Genomic DNA, 24667 nt, shown 5'->3' on the forward strand with positions numbered 1-24667 from the left:
TTTTAGTATTGCTTTTAGAGTTTATACTTACCAAGAACTTTTTTATGTTTGATGGGGCATTTTATTTGCAGTGCACGGGCTGCTCTATGGGCTCATCGGTGGCCCCTGCACTGGCAAATATATATATGTTCTACATCGAACAGAATGTCTTCTTTAATGACTTGATGATTGCTGGGAGGATATCATCGTATGTTCGATACATCGACGATGTCTTCCTGACATGGACTGGCACCCAGGAGGAATTCCAGGATGTTGTGAATAAACACAACACTACTGAGTGTCCAGTTAAATTTACTATTCGCATGGATCTGAATAGAATTGACTTCCTTGATGTAGTTATTTCCAAGGATAACTGTGACTTTACAACAACCGTTTTTTATAAACCCACAGACCGCAATACAGGTCTTCACATTAATAGCTGCCATCCAATCCCCCTAAAAATGGGACTTCCATATTCGCAAATGATTCGAATTTACAGAATCAACTCTGACCATCAAGCCGCCAGTAAACAACTGGACGACTTGATTGAGCGATTTATCGCTAGGGGATATGACCATACATTCCTCCTAAAAACTAAAGAAAGAGTCATGGGTATGGATCGTAATAATTTATTAAAGAAAAAACCTAAAGGCACTGATAGCGTTAATGTGAGATTACCATGGGTGAATAAATTTAATGTTATGTCCACAGAGATCCAGCAAACTGTAAAGAGCCAATGGCCCATTGTGCAATCTGATAAGCAATTACCATTTACTAATACTACCATCATGCCCTGCTATGAAAGGGGCCCTAATTTGCGTGACCTACTTGTCAAATCAGACATCTCTCTAAAAAAACTTGACAGCCATTTTTTGGTTAAACGTCCAGGGTGCTTCAGATGCACCTGTGTCACGTGTCAGTACTTGATACCAGGTGATAGTTTTAATCATCCACAGTCGGGCAAAAAGATTCTCATACGGCAGCATCTGACATGTAATAGCACTTACCACATATATCAGATAGTTTGTCCTTGTGGGCTTACCTATATAGGTAAGACACAATGCAAATTTAAGGACAGAATGGCCGGTCACCGGTCTTCTATCAAAGCTGCTATAAAGAGTGGTACCAGTGACCAACCTGTAGCCCGTCACTTTGTAGAAATGAAACATCCCCTTGCCAGTTTGCGGTACCGCATGATCGATCAGGTTGACAGACCTGTTCGTGGCGGTGATCGCAATAAAATATTAAGAAAAGAGACTGAGTGGATTCACCGTTTGGGTGTAATCGCACCAAAAGGGCTGAATGAATATTTGTCGTTTGCTGCTTTTTGAGTTTAACATGCAATTTAACAATCTAATTGTATCATGTTACTTGTCAATCTAATTATGTAACTGTATCATGCCATTTGCACTGTGATAATTATGTTTGTATATATTCTGCAACTTTTTAAATGTTTTTCATTCATTTTTTTCTTCTTCCTTTTTTGTAATTTTGTATCTACAAACTTTATTAGTGTGAAGTATGCACATTGTGGTGGGTGCGGTTAGCTGACGCGAAATCCCCAGGGATTGGTGAACGCCGGTTACCACTCCCACCTCTTGATCACCTTTAATGTTATAAAATGTCACTAAACTTACCTGTTCATTATCCTGACGATAGTGCCAATAAAAGAGCCCTGAAACGTTGACCACCAGACACTGTACTGTCGTTTCTTTGATTTCAAGACCAGAGTGCCGCACCTTCATCTCTGTGTGTGTGTATATATATATATATATATGCGTGTGTGTTCCCGCTAGGCTTATTTCACAGGGCGCTGCACCCAGCCCCTTTACAATCCACTGAATCTCGCCCTGCCTGCTAATTGCCGCTGACACTGTACACTGCTGAGCGCGCCACGCGGCAGCGTGTGGTCACTACCCCAACTCAGCCCCTGCCAGTCCCGCCCCCCTCAACCCTGGAGCGGTGACTAGTCTTTGCCCACCGCTGCACTCACAGTGTATGCTGCTGCTGAGCGCGACAGCGTATGGACTCTTCCCCCTCAGCCCTGCATTCTCCAGCCGCGCTGACAATCCCGCCTAAGGCGCGGTGACTGACAGCGTAGTAGTCCTGCCCATCTTAGCACTGCAGCGCCAGCGGAAGTTAAACCCGGAAAGCTTGGCGGGTGAGTGAGGGTGGCGCCGCTAAGGCGGGGATACGTTCCCCTCTGCCGGCTATTCCCCACGCCAGCATATGCCCGCCGGAACCGGCTCTGGCTGTGGAAACAGAGGGCTGGGAGGGCGGCCAATGCTCTCCTCCTCTGCGCTATGCAGCGGCACCTGCTCCTGTACTCTAACTGTTGCAGTGCACAGGGGCACATCTTCCCAGATAAGTGGGGAAATGTCTGTGGTGTGGGGGGCTGCTAATGTGGATGCTGTGAGGTGTGTGGTGGAGTTTGGGTAAAGTAAAGGGTACTTCAAGGCAGTCAGGTGCGGGCAAAAGGAGATATGTCATAATGAGCTCAGCTGTGAGGTGCATGGGAGGTGAAATGGGAAGTATTGTGTGCTTGAGATGCTTATACTATAAACGTCCATCTGTCCTTGTGTTAATTACTGTGTGTCAGCATCTGTCTGTGTTATGGTGTGTACACACTTGTACAATGTGCATGAGATTTTGACTATATAGTCCCATGCTGACCAGCCAGGGGATAATGCTTTGGCCGCGGGACCTTATAAAATAAGTGTCCCCCGGCTGTGGCATTACCCTGCTGGCTGGTTGGGTCTGGTGCTGGTTCTTGAAATGCGGGGGACCCCTAGTCATTTTGTCCCCCGTATTTTGGGAACCAGCGCCGGACCTTGAGCCTGGTGCTGGTTTCATTAAATCAAGGGGACCCCTATTTGTCGGGGACCGTGATTTTATGTCACCAGCACCGGCTCAATGAGCCCGGGGCTGGTTATGCTCTGGCGGGGGACCCCGCGCAGTTGTTTTTTTTTTTTTAAATTGCGATTTCGTGCAAATGTGCGATTTTCAGACCTGAAAATCACACATTTTCAGGACTAAAGAAATCGCATCAAATCGCACCTAGTCGCACTATTTGGGCCGTTTTTCGCATCTCATTAAATATGCGAAAAACGGCCCAATCTTGTGATTTTCAAAAGTGCGGTTAGGTGTGGTAAAAATCATGCAGTTTTTACCGCTACACAAAGAATGTCACCCTATAGGTCCTCCTGCACCTCTTGTGTGTGTCAGGTCACCCACCACTATGTGGAAAGGCAGATTCTGGGAGTACTGGTGTGTTGTGCGCCTGCAGCCATGGGTAACGAACATGTACCCCACCCTCAGCTCAGGGCATCAATCATGAAACCCCTGGCAACAAGCATGTAGATAAGCAGCACAGCATAATATGTAATATGCATTACAGTGTGTGGCATAATGTGTAATGGGCATCATGGTGTGAGGCGTAATGTGTGATGGGCATCACAGTGTGATGCGCAACGTGTAATGGACATCACGGCATGAGGCACAACTAGTAATTGTAAGTAAGGTGTACAAAAGAAAACTGTCATACAAAACAGCGTCCCAGCCTCGCTCAGTGCGTCTTCCGTTTCGGGCGGGTATCCGTGGGCTGAGACGCACGTCACCGCCGGGACTACTGGTCATAGTTGACATGTAACCATGGAGACCGTCCGGCTAGATCGCTCCCGGACTGCTGATGTTTCTGAAAACATAAAGTGCTATTATTGCCATATATATATATTAAAAACAAATTAACAGTGATAATAAGATGCTATGGATCTTAGTCCTAAAGGTGCCCATACACGTGCCGAATCCAGCATGCATTTTGTGCTAAAATAGCATTGCATCGCATGCGTTGTGCATGCCATGTACATGCAATGCGATAAAAAGACAGTACAAAAAGTATGTGCATCATATACTTTTTGTACTGTGCAATGAGATACCGCGGGAGCGCGTATCTCAAAGCACACATCGCAATAAAGATGCCGTTTATTGAAGAAAGTTACGGCTTTATATAGTGAACAGGAAATGCAGTGGGCGACTCTGAAAACATTCAAAATAGTATATTACACATTTATATCGGTCTGTCTAGTATTGACCAAGTTCCATATTAATTTTATATCTGGCAGCATATTGTCATGGGACATTACTATGGAGTAAGCAAAATGGTACCGAGAAGTAAAACAATTACTGACCTGACCCGCTTTCGGGCTCTTCTGCCTGTGCGCTTAGCTATGTTATTTGAATACTCCAAAGGACAATCTGTCGTTGAGGCCCTTGGGCTTGCAGCAGTCCAGTAAATGGATCCATTTGGACTCGCAGCGCAGGAGTGCGCCTTCTCTGTCTCCTCCTCTGCTAGAAGCTGGAACGTGATCTATCACTATGAACTTCAGGTCATTCAAGGTGTGTTTTGACTCGGAGAAGTGGCGTGCCACCGGTTGGTCTGATGTTTTAGATTGAAGGGCGTTCTTGATCGCGGAACGATGCAGTGCCATGCGTTCCCTTACCGTTCTCACCGTCTTGCCCACATATTGCAAATGGCACGGGCATGTTATAAGATATACGATGAATGAGGATCTACAATGTAGCACATGCCTGATGGAGAAGGTCTTACTGTCATCCTTGTTCGAGGACGTGCTCCCAACTGTCATGTTTTCACATGTCGTGCATTTTATGCATCGATAACACCCTGGTTGGCGGGACATGAAGTTTTGTGGTGCCTCAGTTTTGTTAAAGTTGGAGATGTCCGAATGGACCAAGTGGTCTTTTAGGTTTTTTCCTCTGCTGTAACAGACCATCGGCCGCATGTTCTTGTAACAGGGGAGATCTTTGTCCATGGCTATGATTGGCCAGAGGGCTCTGGTGGCCCGCGGTATGACTGGGCTGCTGGTGTTATACCTGGAGACCCATGGGATGACTGTCTTTTTTGCTTTAACCTTGGGTGTCATCAGTTCTTCCCTGGGAATCTGCAGCACTTCTTGCTTTTGTTCCTCCAGATCTCTGGGGTTATACCCCCTGGCTACAAACTTGTCCCCCATGCGGTCTAATTCAGCTGGAAGCAGTGATGATTCGCTTGTTATCCTAGCTGCCCAGATCATTTGTGATCTCGGGAGGCCTCTAATGAGGGACCTCGGGTGGTGGCTGTTGGCCTTAAGCAGGGTGTTCTTATCTGTGGGTTTGTTGAAGATGGTGGTACCTAGCTTCCCATTGCTGATGGTGATTTGCACATCCAATTACTTTGTGACACCAGCCGCTCTCTGTCCGGCTGGTTTCGGGGTGTCGGTTTGTTTTTTTGCCAAGACACTTACCTGGACTACGTCGCGCTGGGACAGGTGAGTATGGTTTCCTTCCACAGCTTCCACATGGATTTCATCGGATCCGGACGGGAACGCCATCGCCGACAGCGACGTCGACATGAAGAAGGACTTCGACATGGATCCCGAAGACGACACAGGACATCAGGACCAGGGCTACCTACGGAAAGAAGATAGGTAAGTATTAGTATGTGTGGGCTTTGTATGTATTAAAATTTTATTTTAAAAGTGTGTCAGTGTGTTTTGTGTACTATTTTTTTAACTGTGGAACTACAAGTGCCAGCGGGCCCTTTAATGCCCAGCAAGCTGGGACTTGTGGTTCTCCAAGTCCCAGCTTGCTGGGGAGGCTTGCTGGCACTTGTAGTGCCACAGTAAAAAACAATAGATTATTCTATTTTTTACACTTGAATCAGCCCGATGCCCACCGCCCAGGGGCATCGGGGACAGTACCAGGCTTCAGCCTGGTCAGGTAAGTCCTGGAGGGGGGGGACCCCTTCATTGGGGGGGTCCCCACTCCCCCAGGGCCCCTGGCCAGGCTGACCGGTCAGGGGGTTAATGTTTTGGCCGCGGGACCTTATATCATAAGTGTCCCCCGGCTGTGACATTACCCTGCTGGCTGGTTGTGCCTGGGGCTGGTTCTTGAAATACGGGGGACCCCTAGTCATTTTGTCCCCCGTATTTTGGGAACCAGCCCCGGACCTTGAGCCTGGGGCTGGTTGTTAAAAATCGGGGAACCCCTATTTGTCGGGTTCCCTGATTTTTAATTACCGGCCCCGGCTCCTTCAGCCTGGTGCTGGTCACAGCTGTGGGGGGGACCCCACGCCGATTTTTTTTTTTTAAATTTATTTATTTTTCTATTTTTTTTTACACCTTGCAGCCTGCACGGATCTGACTGATCCATGCAGACTGCTAGAAAAATTCGTATTAGCGGCCGTATATATGTGCCGCTAATACGAATCATTACACCATCGGAGGGTTACAAAGCAGTCGTATCTGACTGCTTTGTAATTTCCCCTCCGGAACACGACTTTGCATACGACTCAAACAGTCGTATGCAGCCATAGGGGAAATACCAATACGAAAAACTAGGTTTTTCATATTGGTAAATTTCCCCCCTAATAACAATAGATCCTTTATAAGCTCTGCTGCACCTGGTGGAGATAATGTACTGTTTTTAGGACATGGCAACTTAATGGACTCAACCTATTGGTCTAAATTTCTTGAGTAGTTAGTTGCTCATTGGGAGTCTAATCTCCCTTCTATTGAGGTACACAATTCTATTGATTCAGGTTTTCCAAATTAGGAACACTTACAGTCTTGTTCTAGAAATTTCTGTTAATATCTGTACTGGTGCTAGGGTCTTCTCTTTTCTGCCACAGATTTTATCAGGTGTATAATCAAGGGGACAGGTGTGGACATATAGACACATTCGTATTACTATAGACCTATGCATGTAATGGACACCTCTTAAGGAGGCCTTATTTGATCTTACTGATGCGTAATTACCTTTGTGGGCTTGCGAGTTCTATTACAAAACTCCAGAAGGATATATATAACTTTTCAGTATTGGAAAGGTGGAGGTATTCCAGTAATTTGACACCTGTCCACACAAGTAAGTATCTGATTTTAGCCGGGAGTACAGCTACCATAATCACATAACATCGATAAAAATTGGTACACCTACCATTAGATGGTTAAATATAGATATGCTCTATACATCATCATGGACTATTCATGGTGTGCCTCTCTCTGTCTGATGTACAGTCTCTTTATATGCCAACCTATTAAATGAGATAATGGTCTCCAACTGAATGTATTTTGGCTTGATGATAGATTATTCAGGTTACAATGTATATGTTACTCTTAACAAGGGGGTTCAAATATTGTAACCATTGGTATGATGTTATAGTGCTATCAATCATATGGTTTTCCTTATTCAATAGAGTTCATTGACATAAGTATACGATGCATCTTAAGGGAGTATCTCCCTTAATTATTCCCATCAATTAGGGAGGTCCGAGAGGGCATACATACCGATCTGCACTCAAGAACAGGTATAACTGGTACAAAGTTGAGTTTAGTTCCAAACCGGTTTTCACTGTCTGATGGAAAAATATATATATATTCTTAGATTACTTGGTATGAATTATAAAATACTACCAGCGAATTATCCACAAATTTAGGCTCATTGATAGATATAAGTTCCTTACTTTAAACTTTTTATTATATATATATATATATATATATATATATATAGAGAGAGCAGGGGTTTGGCACTCCTTGTGACAAAAATGCAGCTACGCCGGTGCCAGCACAAAACGGATATAGAAGACTTGCGGTGGGGCACTCGTGGCAATTGTAGAGAAGCAAAAAGATTTGCCAGCTGGTTTTCAAGCAGCAAAACCAGCTGGCAAATCTTTTTGCTTCTCTACAATTGCCACGAGTGCCCCACCGCAAGTCTTCTATATATATATATATATATATATATATATATATATATATATATATAATAGCGTAGTAATGGCGGCACTCGAATAAAAGACACAAACTGCCAGGGGTATCCCAACGTTTCAAGCCCTTGCGGGCTTCTGCACCTTGATAAAGGGCCCGCAAGGGCTTGAAACGTTGGGATACCCCTGGCAGTTTGTGTCTTTTATTCGAGTGCCGCCATTACTACGCTATTACATTTGCTTCATTGCTTTGAATTTTGGGAGGGCACCGGCTATTTGCATTGGTCCACGACACACCATTGGAGTGCAGCACATATCCAAAACACTATATATATATATATATATATATATATATATATATATATTTATAGGTGACGACTGGAGACAGAGGCGGCACTCAGCGGACTTGGTGATAGAAAACTTTATGTAGAAAATGGAAACTCCAACGTGCTCCTTTTTCAAGGTGTACAAATTTAAAAGTATACCCCACCGCCAGTGTAATGAGGTCCCATGTTTGGGGCCGGAGCCGGCGTCTGACGTAGCTTCCGGCTGAGCGCGCTGTACAGGCGTGCGGCCGCATCTTGTGTTGCTAGGATACCGTAGTTGCGGTCGGGTAAATGTGACGCTGAATGCGTCTCTGTTGCCCGGTTACCACTGTCAGGTGCCTCTCCGTTCCCGTGGACGGGACCTTACTGTGAATACAAAAAGACACATTGTAATGGTGCTGTTATACGAAGCCTGCGTATATCTGCCAGGCTATAAATATTGCTGTGACATAAGTGAAATAATAAACATTGAAAATATTAAAAATATTAAAAACAGTTGTATGGACTACCATAAGTGGACAATTATATGTATGCAATCTATAAGTAGATTTCAATTGCCCTAGGGGCGGAATGTCTCTCCGGAACAGTGGACTATTCCTAATGAACGGACTATATAGAAGGGATCTGGGCTGGACTGGACAAGGAGAAATGGGGGATCGTGGGTCAAGATGGAGGACAGCTGTTGTGTACACAAACCCCTTTTACAGCACGTAAACGTGCATCTGTCTCTGATAGGGACTGGGCTGGGGAAAACGGAACATGGTGGAGTATATCTGGATAAGGGTCTGACCTGACCCGCTTTCGGGCTCTTCTGCCTGTGCGCTTAGCTATGTTATTTGAATACTCCAAAGGACAATCTGTCGTTGAGGCCCTTGGGCTTGCAGCAGTCCAGTAAATGGATCCATTTGGACTCGCAGCGCAGGAGTGCGCCTTCTCTGTCTCCTCCTCTGCTAGAAGCTGGAACGTGATCTATCACTATGAACTTCAGGTCATTCAAGGTGTGTTTTGACTCGGAGAAGTGGCGTGCCACCGGTTGGTCTGATGTTTTAGATTGAAGGGCGTTCTTGATCGCGGAACGATGCAGTGCCATGCGTTCCCTTACCGTTCTCACCGTCTTGCCCACATATTGCAAATGGCACGGGCATGTTATAAGATATACGATGAATGAGGATCTACAATGTAGCACATGCCTGATGGAGAAGGTCTTACTGTCATCCTTGTTCGAGAACGTGCTTCCAACTGTCATGTTTTCACATGTCGTGCATTTTATGGATCGATAACACCCTGGTTGGCGGGACATGAAGTTTCGTGGTGCCTCAGTTTTGTTAAAGTTGGAGATGGTCTTTTAGGTTTTTTCCTCTGCTGTAACAGACCATCGGCCGCATGTTCTTGGGGAGATCTTTGTCCATGGCTATGATTGGCCAGAGGGCTCTGGTGGCCCGCGGTATGACTGGGCTGCTGGTATTATACCTGGAGACCCATGGGATGACTGTCTTTTTTGCTTTAACCTTGGGTGTCATCAGTTCTTCCCTGGGAATCTGCAGCACTTCTTGCTTTTGTTCCTCCAGATCTCTGGGGTTATACCCCCTGGCTACAAACTTGTCCACCATGCGGTCTAATTCAGCTGGAAGCAGTGATGATTCGCTTGTTATCCTAGCTGCCCAGATCATTTGTGATCTCGGGAGGCCTCTAATGAGGGACCTCGGGTGGTGGCTGTTGGCCTTAAGCAGGGTGTTCTTATCTGTGGGTTTGTTGAAGATGGTGGTACCTAGCTTCCCATTGCTGATGGTGATTTGCACATCCAATTAATTGATTGTATGGGTGGAATACTGATGTGTAATTCTGATGGGCGATTCTCTGGCGTTGATCGAGTTGAGCAGAGACATAAGTGACTCCTCTCCCCCCGTCCACAGGAGGAAGAGGTTGTCAATGTACCGCATGTACAATAAGATGTTCGCCGCGGTGCTAGGATCTTCAAAAAACATGGCCCTCTCTTCGTAAAACATAAAGATGTTGGCGAAGGAGGGCGACACGTTGCTCCCCATCGAGCAACCGTTTAGTTGCTGATAATGCTTGTTGTCAAATAGAAAGTAGTTCCTCTTTAAAGTTAAGGACAGCAACTGGATGAATAGGTCTATGTTGAACCCTCTGTAGTTCTCTTTGGTGAGGAAGTCGCGCATCACCTGCAGACCACTGTCCTGAGGAATGCTTGTGTATAGACTGCAAATATCAATGACACATAAGATCGTGTCTTGGTGTACTGCGTCTACTTCTCTAAATTTTAGGAGGAAACTGGTCGTGTCCTTGATGTAACCCTTTTGCTTAAGGATGAGTGGTTGTAGGATGGAGTCCAGGAACTGGGAAATGGGCTGGTATATGCTATCTTGGGTAGAGATTAGGGGTCTCCCCGGAGGCGATGTTAAACTTTTGTGTATTTTGGGCACTGTAAAGAATAATGGGACCCTCGGGTGTTGTTGGGATAGGGCCTTTCTTAATTGGTCGGTGATGGTGCCTTCATTCACTGCTGCCTCCAGGATCTTGTCCAGTTCTTTCTTATATGGAACTGTTGGGTCGCTGTCCAGTTTGGCGTAGGTATTGATATCGGCCAGTTGATGCCCGATCTTGGCCCTATAGTACTCCAAGTCGAGGGCCACGATGCCCATGCCTTTGTCGGCGGGGCGTATAATGATGTCTTGGTACCCACCGAGTTTCTTCAGTGCTGCCCACTCTGCTCTGGTCATATTATAATGTTTGGATGTGGCCGCCTTGGAGTATTTCTCCACTGACTCGTCCATTAAACGCACAAAGGATTTTATAGAGGGGTTCTGTGAGGGAGGGTCGAATTGGGAGGTGGATTTTTTATTTATAAAGTCTTGGTGTTCCAGTGTTATACGAAGGTCAGGTTTACCCTGAAAGAACTCTCCAAGACGAAGCTTTCTGGAGAACCGATGCAATTCGATCTTCCAATTAAGTTCATTGTGGCTGGTTGTGGGCACGAAGGACAACCCTTTTTCCAGGACGATGGATTCTGTGTCCGTTAAGTGCCTCTGGGATAAATTGTATACTAGGGATCTTGTGGGGGATTCCTTTTTGTGAATCCTCTGGTTCTGGCCTCCCCTATGACTTTTTGGATTGTGCTTTGGAGTTCCCCAAAGGGTTGTCCCTCATCATGGCCGCTCCTTCTGAATCCAGGTTAGCTGGATCTGTGTCACTGTTGGAAGATACGTGTGTTCCCACTCGTGCCTCCCTGCGCCTCCGCCACCCTTGTGCTGGTTTGGAGCGATGTGGGCGTTGCCTTCTACCCCCATTCAGCCATCGGTATACTTGATTATGTTCATAATCTTCTTTTACCGTTTGTAGTTTATTGCGTTTAAACTTAATTAAATCGTTGCGGTAGCCGTCACATTGTTGTTTTAATTTAGTCAGCCAGTCTTGGGAGGTATCGGAAGACAGAGAATCGAGATGTTCCGCCTCGTACTGTGTGATGCTGTCTCTGGTTTTATTGAGTTCTTTCCCAGACTCCTCTATCACGAGTACTAGCAGGTCCAGGCTGCACTTGTTTAAGATGCTTGTCCATTTCCTGCAAAAGTCTTGGCTGTGCCGCCCTATGGTGGGCACGTTCCTTACCCGGAAGCCCCTTGGTATGAGGCGCTCCCGATAGTACTCGGACAGGGATACCCCGTGTAGGAGAAAATCCATCTCCCTGCGCTTGAGTTTATATAATTGTTTGTAGATGTCCTCGGGGCCCAGGTGCCCTTCCATTAACGATATATTGTACTTGAAAAGCACTCTCTCCACCTCTTTGTCTGTGTAGGTGAAGGTGCTGCCTCTCTGTAGTTGCATGTAGCTACATCCTGGTTGATCCTCTGGCACTGGTGTGCTGGATGGGATCCCGGGGGTGTCCGTTCTGGTGCAGTGCTGCATCGTAAATGCAATGGTGTCCAGTTGGTGGTAAAATGAAATGTGCTTTTGTGTGTTGCAAAGAGCACTTCCTTGAAGGGTAGAAAGATAGTACAACGTATTTGGAGGTGCCCTGGCTCAAGTGGGGCTGGATGCAGTCCCAAATGGATAGGTATCCTAGCAACACAAGATGCGGCCGTGCGCCTGTACAGCGCGCTCAGCCGGAAGCTACGTCAGACGCCTGCTCCGGCCCCGAACACGGGACCTCATTACACTGGCGGTGGGGTATTTAAGGTAAGAGTTTTTCACTTTTAAATTTGTACACCTTGAAAAAGGAGCACATTTGCTCCGATACGTTGGAGTTTCCATTTTCTACATAAAGTTTTCTATCACCAAGTCCGCTGAGTGCCGCCTCTGTCTCCAGTCGTCACCTACCTATCCCTCCAGGAAGGCACCAACGGCAGCTGATCCCTGAAGGACGAGTGCCAGGCTGACTCCGCCACCTATATATATATATTGTTATATATATATATATATATATACAGGTCGAGTATCCCGTATCCGAATATCCGTTATCCGAATTATTCCGAAATACGGACATTCCAGAAAGTGAAAAAAAAAATTTTTTTTGCTGAAAACTCACTGGGGACATATGTAACAGCATCACTGGGGACATGATATGTAACTGGCACTATATATGTGCAAGACAATGATTGCTTGGCATTCAAATTCAGTGCTGAGATAGTACACACATTTTGTTTCACGTTTTGAAACCTTGTTTTTTGAACAATTAAAATATGTTTGTGTGTATTTTATGTGGTAATAAAATATATTTGTGTGTATATTATGTGTTTATACAGCATAAATGCAAGATACTTCAAAATACATCATTGAAATATTAAAATATTCCGAAATACGGAATAATCCGTTATCCAAAATTCTCCTGGTCCCGAGCATTTTGGATACGGGATACTCAACCTGTATAAACATATTTCCCAATAGAATAAGTCACAAACAAATTTTTCAGGTAATTAACTCCTAAGAGCATTATCTAACGGAAGCAAAGTTTGATGCACCAAAAATGGACAATTTAGCAATGTAGCTGAAAGACTTACCCCTCTTGAGGTGTATACTGGTATAAGTTTCAGTGAAAGTGAACTAGCCATTACCTGGCTCTGGTATATATAGGGCCATATCATGACATCATTTCCTGTAATGATTTAATTGGTCTGGGTTAAAGGTAATTCAAATTATTAATGCCAATTCCCTATCTTAGTTCCTAACCAGACTTCTATTTGCTAGTCTTTTAATCTTTTTAAAAATCTTAGTGTTTGAACCATTAGTTTATTGGGGGCCGGACTACCCAGCCTGCTTTGCGGCTTTCAGTCTGATTACTATGCCGATCCTGGCATTTACAGATTCTCCTGAATGTTGCTACTACATTGGTGGTGTGGTGGAGGAGTGGGGGATCACTATTTGCTGGCTTGATCCCCCTCCTTAACTCACGGAAGCTGGGAACCTTTTTCTGAGTTCCTACTTCCTTTCTATACTACTACTTATACTTTCTAGTGTGCTATAACTTTCCAATTTAGCTTAGACTACTATTAATAATACCGTGCTCTTATCTATGTGGTAATTAATATTACTAAAGTGGAGGTGCAAATATATTTAATTTGCACCTCCACTTTAGTAATATTAATTACCATATAGATAAGAGCACAATATTATTAATAGTAGTCTAATCTAAATTGGAAAGTTATAGCACACTAGAAAGTATAAGGAGTAGTATAGAAAGGAAGTAGGAACTCAGAAAAAGGTTCCCAGACACTTTTCAGACGTCCATAGTAATTAGAAACACCGGTGTCACGTTTCGTGAAGCACCAGCTGGAGTGTAACGGAGACTGGGTGCTTTGATGTAGGGCTGTTACATGAACGACAAGGGAGTGAAGCAACCTTTTTTAATAAAGATACTGCGGTACAGGATATGAATGATGGCAAAATGATTAACTGTAGATTTTGATAGAGAAAAGTCAACAACATACAATACTTATTGAAGAGCGTTGAAGATGATTGGATGAAGGATTGGATGATTGGTTGAAGGATTGGATGATTGGTTGAAGGATTGGATAATTGGATGATTGGTTGAAGGATTGGATAATTGGATCAAGGATTGGATGATTGGGGGTGCATTTAACTTTTTATCTGGAACACATCATGCTGAATTGCAAGGGGAGCAAATACAGTTCGTTGTTTTTCTGTGCATGGTACTTACTGTCTGCTTTTGCATGTAGAAAACAAATGGTTAACAGTTTTATCATTACACTGAAATTTAGATTTCAGCGTGGACACACACCACCCAAAATCTGTCTCTGCACATGTTACATTCCCCCAACTGCAGTGCACATGGTTTTGCTCAGGTGCTCATTTAGTTGCTGCTTATTTTTTTTATTTTTTTATTGTAATTTCATTTTTTTGCTTTTCTTCCAAAAAAGTAACAGGCCCTTAAGTCTGGGTCTAATGTTGCTAGCTGAGCTGCTAGTCTTCCTAGGTTTCCTAGCCACAGTAGAAATAATTGCTAATTGTATGTGTATATATATATATATATATATATATATATATATATATATATATATATATATATATATAAATAAGGTGCCCTTGCAGTATGGGTGGTCTGATTAGGCAAGTTAGTTGATTGTGTGCACCCATAGAGGATGTAAAATGACCGCTACCTCTACTACACACCTCTAATAAGGTCCAGTTGTGGGGGAAGGGGGGTTGGGCTTGAACTGACTGATGTTATTCTATTGTTTTGATACCCACTTGTCCCATCAGTATACGTAAAATTAATCTTTTTTCATTAACATTAAAAGCAGTGCCCCCAAAAAAAGAGTTATCTTTTTCTTCCCACAAAATTTAAGGTCCAGTTGTGCCAAGGATGGCCCAGCCTGGGAATAAGGTCTTTGCTGTCATGGATCGTAAAATGGAGATTGCACAAAAAGCTCCTGAGAATTTCAGCAACCTTCATCTGACACCCACAGGTATAGACTGCTAAACATGTAAGCACTGGGCAAAGAAGTTTCATCATAGGCACGTACAGTCAAAAGACAAAATCCAAGACTGCCCTTACTGTAGTTTAATTTAACTTTGTCATAGTGCTGCCAAACTGATGACTTCTTTTATATCAAAATAATTGTTGAACTGGTGTATGCATACTACACAACACTAATACATATTTAACCCCTTCCCTGGTACTCCTGAGAATTTTCTGGGGTTTGCTCCAGTGCGCAGACTGGCAACCTGGAAAATTCTCGGGAGTGCCACTGCCTGCGCTCCTGGGCCGAGCGCTGAGATCAGCGTTGCACTCAGCTTCAAGCGGCTGCCCGGCTCCTGTTGCCCGGCCTCCCACCCCCCTGCTGTGTGCGGCGTGATCGTGTAACGTCACGCCAAACATAGCCAGGCTTCCGGGGGCAGGACCGGGCAGCAGCTATTACACAGATCAGCGCCGCCGTCCGGACCCAGGGACACAGTGGTGGGGTTTTATTTTAGGGAGCGCTCCCCAGTAAGAACTCGCCCAGTGGGGAGCGCTCCTAATAAAAAAAACACCACTGAAGGGGTTAAAGGAGTAGGCATACTATTGGTGGGATCATTTGTACTCTACATGGTAATTGGCCTCCTACTTTTATAGTACAAAAGAAAAGGGAGAAATGTAATAGGGTCTGTTTTTTTTATTACTATTGTTTGCGCTCGCCAAATTACGATGAGAGTTTTGTGTGAGAATCTTCATCATTTAATAAGCATGGAGTTTCAATGTGCTGACCTTACTTGCATGTGACATTTTGTAGGTTTTCTGGTGAGAAAACCTGCGAAAATCTAGCAAATGTCAAAGTGAGTTTCATAATATAAGGTTCTTGCCTAGGTTGGATCGCATATTGATCCAACTTGCAGTTTACCAATAATTGGGAAACTGCTCAAGCACAGGACCCTTTCTGCAAATGTGTAGGACTGGTCCTGCAATTGCATCCGCTGTAATACGAATACCTCTGCCTTATTGACAGGCAGAAGTGTTCACAGTGTGGGGTGGAGGTGTTCAGCATTTGTTTTCCTGGTGTGGTTAGGCCAAGTACCGCATCTGCAGTACAGTTTTACTTGGTTGAGCAAGGTCCCCTGCAACTGTAAGCTTGAGTAAGGTCAGACTTACTCAGGCTGCAGTAGCAGATGAACTTTTGCAAGAAAGTGGTGTGCACCTCCTCTTGCATTGCATTGTGGCGAGTAGATTAGCATATGTGATCCAACCTGAATGCAGGCCAAAACCCTCTGATTTTGGCATCAGTTGTGCACTGATCTCACTCTTTTGTGAAGCTAAAGACAGGTTAGACAGTTTGTTTTGTTGTTGCTGTATAGGAGTAGGAAGCGGATGGAGGGTCAGGGGAGCAGTGAGTAGAATATGTTTTTTGATCCACAAGAGTCTGGAGCATACATGGGGCAATTATAGCCCTTTTTCGAAGCAATCTGTTTAGAAATTAAGCACAGACCGCTTCGTTGTACACCCCATAGTAGTGTCGATTCCTGGGAAACGCCAGCTCAGATCTTGACTACGTGTAATCAAGACCTAGTCAAATCGCCAGTGTTCTAACCAGAGAACACTGGTTAGCACAGATCGACCATACACACATGTATGTATATTCATGTGTTGAATTAGTTTAGAACAGGGTGGGAATGACTATGGTGTATCATTTGGCTGAAGCTGCCAAGCTTTTTCTCCACATGAAAAATCAGCACTTTTCACTGTATGAAGTAGACCCGCCCTATTCAATCCTCAAACCGATTGTTCACCTGGCCGAGAAATCCAGCATTGGCAAAACTGCATGAATAGTCGAATTTGCCGCAAATTCACGTGGTTATGGCAAAGTTTCAGCCGTTTTCGGCCATTTTTGTGGCCGTTTTTCGCTCTTGCCGATTCATGCCGAGCATGACAAATTATACCAGTAGAACTCACATTTGCATATGTTTTACATTTCTTTTAAATTCAGTTTTCTGCTAATTTTGTGAAAGCAAAGGAATCAACAGTTAGGGATGATATTTTTATTTTTATTTCTTTCATTAGCAAGTGGGAAAAAGGCAACTTCCAAAAGACGACACATTGAAGCTGCTGGTGTTAATGATGAGGATGATGGTGAGTGCTAGAAAAGCAAAAATCAGACCATAGTTTAGCAGGCATATACAATTCTGCAATATTGTCATGTAATAGTTCACATATGACTCTGTCACAATCTCTGGATTCCTTCTGTAAGATGTAGATAAGTTCAAACTGCACAGCGTAGCAGCACTACAGCACAATTCTGAATAATTGCACAAAAAGAATATTGAGACCATATAGCCCAAAGAGAATCATTGGCTGCTCCTATCACTTTCACTACTATCAGCTAAACTACCACCCCACCAACCACAGCTCTCAACACTCCCCTCATGGCCATTATTCTGTCAGGTGGTTGTTGACTGAAAATTATTATTATTTTTTTTGTGAATATTACATTTTGTTCTGCAAATTGTATCTGCTTTCATTTTTTTTTAAGTAACCAACGAATGTGAGTGAATATATTTTTGTAGACATTTGGGATTATTAAAATATGGGTTTATATAAAAATATTGTTCTGAGTACTGGCATATTATCCTTTCACAAACTTCATAACCCCTTTGCGTATTCACGACATCCCGAGATGGTGATGTAAAATATGTGTCATTGCTGTATTCCTCTATGGCCCCAAGGTCCGAACTTTCTTGTCTAAGGGCGATGTTGTGTAGCATACAGTATACAGATTATTATGTCACCTACTTCCTCTGGGGTACATAGAAGAATTCCACTAATGTATCCAATATCCAGATAGCGGAACCTGCTCTTCAATAGCTGGAGCAGGTTAGTGAACCTATGCTCTGGCAGTGTCTATCTGCCAGAGACTACCTTTTATAGGAAGCACAAGGAACTCTACTCTCACATGGGCTTCAATCAGTGAGAGCTGAGCATGTCTCACTCAGGTGCTGTAATCAATCAGCAATTCTCAGGTTAAGGTTCGTAAACACAGAGCAATATGATCGCTAGCAATATATTGGGTACTTATGAGTTATCTGGGCGCCCGATTTTTTGATTGTATGCCTTAAGTTAAGGCATACAATCAGATGCGATGCGATATCGCATCGCATCGCATCGCATGCGACCATCGGATGCGATGACCCGATTTTTCCATAGGAATCAATGTTAAAATGGACGGAGTCCATTTTAACATGGAATTCAATGGGAAAAAGGGGTCCTTTTCATACCCCTACTATCCAAGTGGGCATGGAGTTGGATATAAACCTGTGGCGAGCGTAGCGAGCCACCGAGCCCGAAGCGTGGCGAGCGAAGCGAGCCCCGCGAGGGGACGGTATTCTGTGTCCCCTCACGGGGCTCGCTACGCTCGCCACGCTTCGGGCTCGGTGGCTCGCTACGCTCGCCACAGGTTTATATCCAACTCCATGCCCACTTGGATAGTAGGGGTATGAAAAGGACCCCTTTTTCCCATTGAATTCCATGTTAAAATGGACTCAGTCCATTTTAACATTGATTCCTATGGAAAAATCGGGTCATCGCATCGCATCGCATCGCATCGCATCCGATGGTCGCATGCGATGCGATGCGCCCGATCCGACCCGATTTAGAAATCGGGCGCCCAGATAACTCACAAGTACCATATATTGCGCAGCACTCATATTGCTCAGTGTCCCGTTTTCATCAGCGACCAGAGATGGTTTCTGGTCGCTGATGAAAAAACACACTGACGGTAGAAGAGGCAGGGGAAGTCTCTGGTCAGAGGAGCATGCTCCTCCGACCAGCGACCATTAGGGGGCTGAAAATGGGAACTCGCCCCCAGCGATTTATCGCCGGTGCACACTCCAATCGCTGGTAATATTGCCAGCGACAATATCGCCAGCGATAAATGACCTTGTGTACACAGCTTTACACATAACTGGCTGGCAGTATGGAGCAGAGTTGAACTAATGGGAAAGATCACAAATCTGACAATCAATCTGTAGATGTATGGCCACCTTTAGTATACCTGAACCATCTCCAAATACTCAGGCCATGAGAGAAACCGTGGATCATGTTTTTTTTACGAGCTGAATGTTCTGACTTATAGCTGGAGAGGTTCAGAGCTAACTGATGTATCGTGGTCTGGCTCATATTGAGGAGGTTCGGAGAGCAGTTTAAAAATATCATGGACTTGCTGAAGGCAACTAGGCAGAAACCCAGTTTATGAAGGAGACTTGGGATAATAAGCACATATTCAGTACAGTTTTTGAGGTGTGGCTTGTTCTGAACAGACTGTTCATTGTTTCAAAATGCTTGAGTGACTTACCACTATGGTAGTAAGAAGCATATCTGTTATATTAACATGTTAAAGGTATATTGCAAAATTGGAATTGATAGTTTCTATTTGATGCTTGCTGATAGAGTAACCTGGTAGTGAATCACCACCTAACCAGCTCAGTGGTGGTATAGAGGGTCCATAACAGGAGTAATTGGAGTTGGTGCGGTTTTCCTTGAAAACATAGTTTAGATGGAATCCAGGCTGTACCTCTATGTGATGCACACTATTTTTTCCTCCGTGGATGTGCCACATATACCAGTGTTACAACCACTGGACCCTTCACAGTTGTCTACAACTGCAGACACATTCACAGCATCAATGCCTATCGGGCAGACATTGAACTCCTGAGTATTAGCCTACAGTCACACAGAATAGTTACCACAACTGATCTGAGTTCTGTGTATGGGCTAGCAGTCGGTTGATAACACACATCCCCAAAACAGTCACAAAACGACTCTTGTTTTTGCCTGCCACTCCATATTTCCTTGACTAAAGGGTATTGACAGATACTGCAACATTGATCCCAACAGTGGACATTCATCATCTCATTTGCCCTGCAATGTTCTATGGTCGTGTCATTTGTGATGAAGAAGGTACTGGCAATCTTCCACTTACTGGTCTTTAGAAATGGCTTTATATAGTACTGGTTGAGGTGTTCAGCGATGCTCAGGTTTGGTTGACATTACCTCAACTTTTTCCTCTTGTTTTAAGCTTAACAGCTCTTCTAACAGATCCAGGAGGTGGCTGCCTAGTGTAATTTTTGTTGATAGGGGTTTTGCTTGTAGTCATTATCCCCAGTCTTTGTCTGAGCAGCAATCCTTTTTTTAATGTTTTCTTTGGGTGCAATGCCCTTGCCTTTTTTCTGTATCTATAACTTTCTGAATAAAATTCTTAAGCACTTACGTAGTTAGGTATTCTAAACCTTTTATCAGCAGTCTGTGACATTGGTGTTGAAACCTACTGTAGAAGGCCCAGAACATGCTCCCCAGGTCAAAGCTCTGCCCGGCGTACACCAACGTAACATCGTTCAGAGGTCCTGGTCACTCCAATAGACCATTTGCCATCCTTCTCTGATGTTCTCATCCAAATCCATCCAGCGGAAGGCCCTGATATGCTCCTCATGCCCATGGTGTGCCGCCTGGCATACACCTCTCGGTGGTCGGCTCCCGGATCTGACCACATTTTTTCTCTTAAACCCCATTTTTCGTTCATGCCAATGGTGGTCACTGTGTTCAGCCTGGCACTCCTGTAGATGGACAGCTTCCGTGGGTGCCCCATGGCATGTATGTATAGGGAATGTTCGCAAAGGCAATCAGCGGCACTCCACAAGTTAAATAGTGATTAATTATAAGGTGTCCGACGTTTTGGGGATTGGATACCCCTTCTTCAAGGTGTACAAAAGAAAACTGTCATACTAAACAGCGTCCCAGCCTCGCTCAGTGCGTCTTCCGTTTCGGGCGGGTATCCGTGGGCTGAGACGCACGTCACCGCCGGGACTCCTGGTCATAGTTGACATGTAACCATGGCGACCGTCCGGCTAGATCGCTCCCGGGCTGCTGATGTTTCTGCAAAAATTATTGCCATATATATATATATATATATATTAAAAACAAATTAACAGTGATAATAAGATGCTATGGATCTTAGTCCTAAAGGTGCCCATACACTTGCCGAATCCAGCATGCATTTTGTGCTAAAATAGCATTGCATCGCATGCGTTGTGCATGCCATGTGCATGCAATGCGATGCGATAAAAAGACAGTACAAAAAGGCTGCGGCATACAGCTACATCTAACTACCCACCACCTCCCCAGACTTTCCAGAAACGAAAGTGCGGACGCACCAACCCCCGGAGACCTGTCCGGACGGCGGTGAGTGTTGCTGCGGAGCCGAGGGGGGGAGAGATCCCTCCTTGCGGGTTGCGGCCTTCACCCCGGCCAAGCCGCGGCCTCGATTTTCAACGCCCCCCCGGAGGACGTGCGCAGCGCGACGTCAGTAAACCGCGGCGTTCCAACAGAGAGAGCCCACCGGAAAGCGCACTGCCTGCCCCCCTCTCAACTAAGCCTGGGCACTAACACCGGGCCCCCGGGAGGCGGAAAAGACTTCTGGATCCCCCTGCACGATACACGCGGCGGCCATCTTGGGAGTCCCCGGAGCTAGGCCCCGTGATGGGGGACCCCAGTACAGGCAGGGAGGCTTCCCCCAGCTGCTACACCACTACGAAGGGGGCTCCCGGGGAGTATGTGCTGTTGGTACCAGCAGCTCTGATCTCCCATTCCGGACCAGATTCCCCCAGCTGAAAGCCGGCGGCCATCTTAAGTGGGGCACTGAATTGTAATTCACCCCCAGCCTTACATAAAGCTTCTGGAGGACTGAAAGCAAATCTGCAGCCTGGGAAACGCATCTACAAGTGAGTGAACATAACACAGCCCCTGGGATATCCCAGTTGGGCCCCACGGTCCGTTTGGACCCTAGAGACTATTCATTCATTCACCTATGCAATCTCTTTCCTCACTGAAACTAATTGATATCTGAGGCTGGGGCTCACTCTGCCGATCTAATACACTGTGACACACCACATCAAACTGCTTGTCTATATAGCCTTGGACAAAAGCTACATAGCAGCGAATCAGCCACCTTCCCTCAGTGTTAATTTTTGGCTGCAACTCTGTTGACAACTATCCTGGAGCCCCCTCTAGTGACCCAAATAATTAATTACATCTCCAGAATTATCTTTAGGGACAAGAAGGGTGAATAACAAATACCTGTGATCGAACATCCCCAGTGAGGAGCTCTAGCCTCCGGTGTCACATCTTCACGGCTCAAAGCAATCTGCCCGTCGCACAATAACACTATCAGGGTACGAAGGAACGACAACCACATCGGTGCCGTTGGACTCTGCTGCTCCAGTTAATATACACACAAGACTTTCTCTGAGACACGCTGATCAAAATATCACCATGAAGTAATTATACAAGTTGGCCTCTGTCATTATGTAAAACAAAGATTGTGCACAGAACGACTACCACATTAGGACCTATTTCGGGCGATCCCCAAAGCTTAGTATGCCAGCTAAACGCCAAAAAGAAACTCCTAGCACCTCACAAGTGAGTTTCTTCAAGGCTCAAGCCTCCCCGACGACCACAAGACTGTCAGCCCCACCTGCGGCGGCAAACCAAAAGCAACTCTCGGCTCTTTCAACCCCATTTGATCCTAAACAACACTCACAGACAGACGTCTCGGACATGGGAGATGATGCCCCCCTGACGGTGGGCCTAATGAAGCAACTCCTTGCCTCCTTTAAGACAGACATTTCGGCAGAATTTAAAACAGCTCTGCAGACTTGCCAGCAGTCAATCAATGATATCGGGCAAAGAACGGACCATCTGGAGACCAAATGTGAGGAAATAGTCGGCTCTCATAATGACCTACTCACCTCACACGACGAGCTACAAGCTGAAGTGGCATCCTTACGGAATAAAGTAGGGGAACTTGAGGACCGATCAAGACGAAATAACGTCAAAGTAAGAGGAATACCGGAATCGGTGTCCAATCTAGAGCTAGAAGATTATGTAACGAAAATATTCAAACAGTTACTACCAGAAGCAAGTAGCCAAGATTTACTATTGGACCGCATACATAGACTCCCTAAACCCAGATCGGCCCCGCAAGATGCGACAAGGGACACTATCATGCGCTTCCACTTTTACCATATCAAAGAAAAAATACTGCGGGCTACGAGATCCAAGGACCTGGCATCACCGATACTGGGCCCCCTCCAAATCTTTGGCGACCTATCGGCTGCTACCATAGCCCACAGACGCACCTTTCTGCCAGTGACCAGAGCTCTGCAAAACGCCGAGATTCAATACAGGTGGGGATTCCCCACCAACCTGATAATACGGCGCAACGGCTCTACAGATGTAGTGACGACACCAGAAGATGGCATAAAACTTCTCGTCAAATGGAACCTAGATGGCATCGCAGCAGCAACTTCAAAACCCCCCAGACTAAATAATGACTGGCTTACGGCGAAATGAACCGAGAGCACTTCTATGCACAGTATATCCTTTGAATTTAGTCACGTTTAAATGCTGAAAGTTTGGTAGTTTACACCTAAGAGATATGTAAGGTATCTGCGCAGTTGGCCTGCACCCGACGAGCATGCGGGGATATATCCCGACTGCCACATCCCACGTTTGATTAGTAATGGAAAGGGGTGGGCTGACGGTGCAGATATCTCTTCTTTATGTTTCCTTTTGATGTGCTCCTAGTTAATGGCGATACCTGGAAAGCTACCCAGGAAAGTTACCCAGGAATATTATTGTTATAAGAATGTTATACTAATGTTTTATAGTTAGTACGTTATACTAAAGCTGTCTAAGTTTCTGAGAAAACCAATTTGCACTAATCTTATCCAACACAATCTAAACAACCAGAGAATGACAGAGGCGCATACTCTCTCCACGCCTCCTAAATGTGCCACCCCCTAAGGTGGCCTTGTCTAGCAGTACCTACTTGGTACTCTCAAACCCCCCCGTATTACCCCTGTTTTTTCCCCCCACCTAACCAAAAGGTACGGTCCTTACTATATTCCATCGATTGGCCCACCTCCTCGACTCTACACAGACAAATAGACCACAAGCTAGCTGATAGCATACATCAAATCCAACAAAAAAATGGTTAATGTCTTATCTTTAAATGTTAAGGGTCTTAACTCACCGAACAAAAGGAAACTAGCACTGCATCATTTTGCTAAGGTGAAAGCACACGTGGTGGCGGTCCAGGAAACTCATTTTATGGCTTCCTCCGCGCCTCAGTTCACTAACTTTAAATTCCCCACTACCTACACCTCCAATGGCCCTAAGAAAAAAGCAGGAGTAGCGATCTTACTATCCTCAGCCTGCAAATTCGTATTAGAGAAACAAACAACAGACTCAGAGGGTCGCTACCTGATTCTGAATGGTAAATTGGAAAATAAACAAGTCACGATAGCGAATGTATATGTTCCCAATTCCAAACAGATTCCCTTCATACGAAAATTCTGCACAGTACTACAGGCTAATTGCTCGGGAAGTCTATTGCTCCTAGGTGATTTTAACCATGTGTTTAACCACTTCGAACCCTAACCAAACCCACCCCTAAAGACAAATCTAACCAATTTAGAAAGATACTAAGTGAATATGCTCTATATGATATCTGGAGGGCAAAGAACCCCTCATGCAGAGACTACACCTTCTACTCCCCGGTACATAATTCTTATTCCAGAATTGACCTAGCCCTCTCAGATAAATGGACAC

The 24667-nt window shown here is 45.0% G+C and overlaps 1 protein-coding gene across 1 annotated transcript in view; it reads left to right on the forward strand.

Annotated features, from left to right (window-relative positions):
- The window catches only part of LOC146068833 (uncharacterized), a 152934-nt gene that overhangs the window by 7443 nt on the left and 120824 nt on the right, over positions 1-24667 (forward strand). Inside the window, exons 2-3 of the mRNA XM_083179261.1 lie at positions 14883-15002; positions 17069-17137. Coding sequence (XP_083035387.1) covers positions 14900-15002; positions 17069-17137 — 172 coding nt within the window. The 5' untranslated portion in view covers positions 14883-14899. The remainder of the gene's footprint in view (positions 1-14882; positions 15003-17068; positions 17138-24667) is intronic.

Source organism: Crinia signifera, chromosome 1, assembly GCF_055691185.1.
Source record: "Crinia signifera chromosome 1, ASM5569118v1, whole genome shotgun sequence".
NCBI classification, from domain to species: Eukaryota; Metazoa; Chordata; class Amphibia; order Anura; family Myobatrachidae; genus Crinia; species Crinia signifera.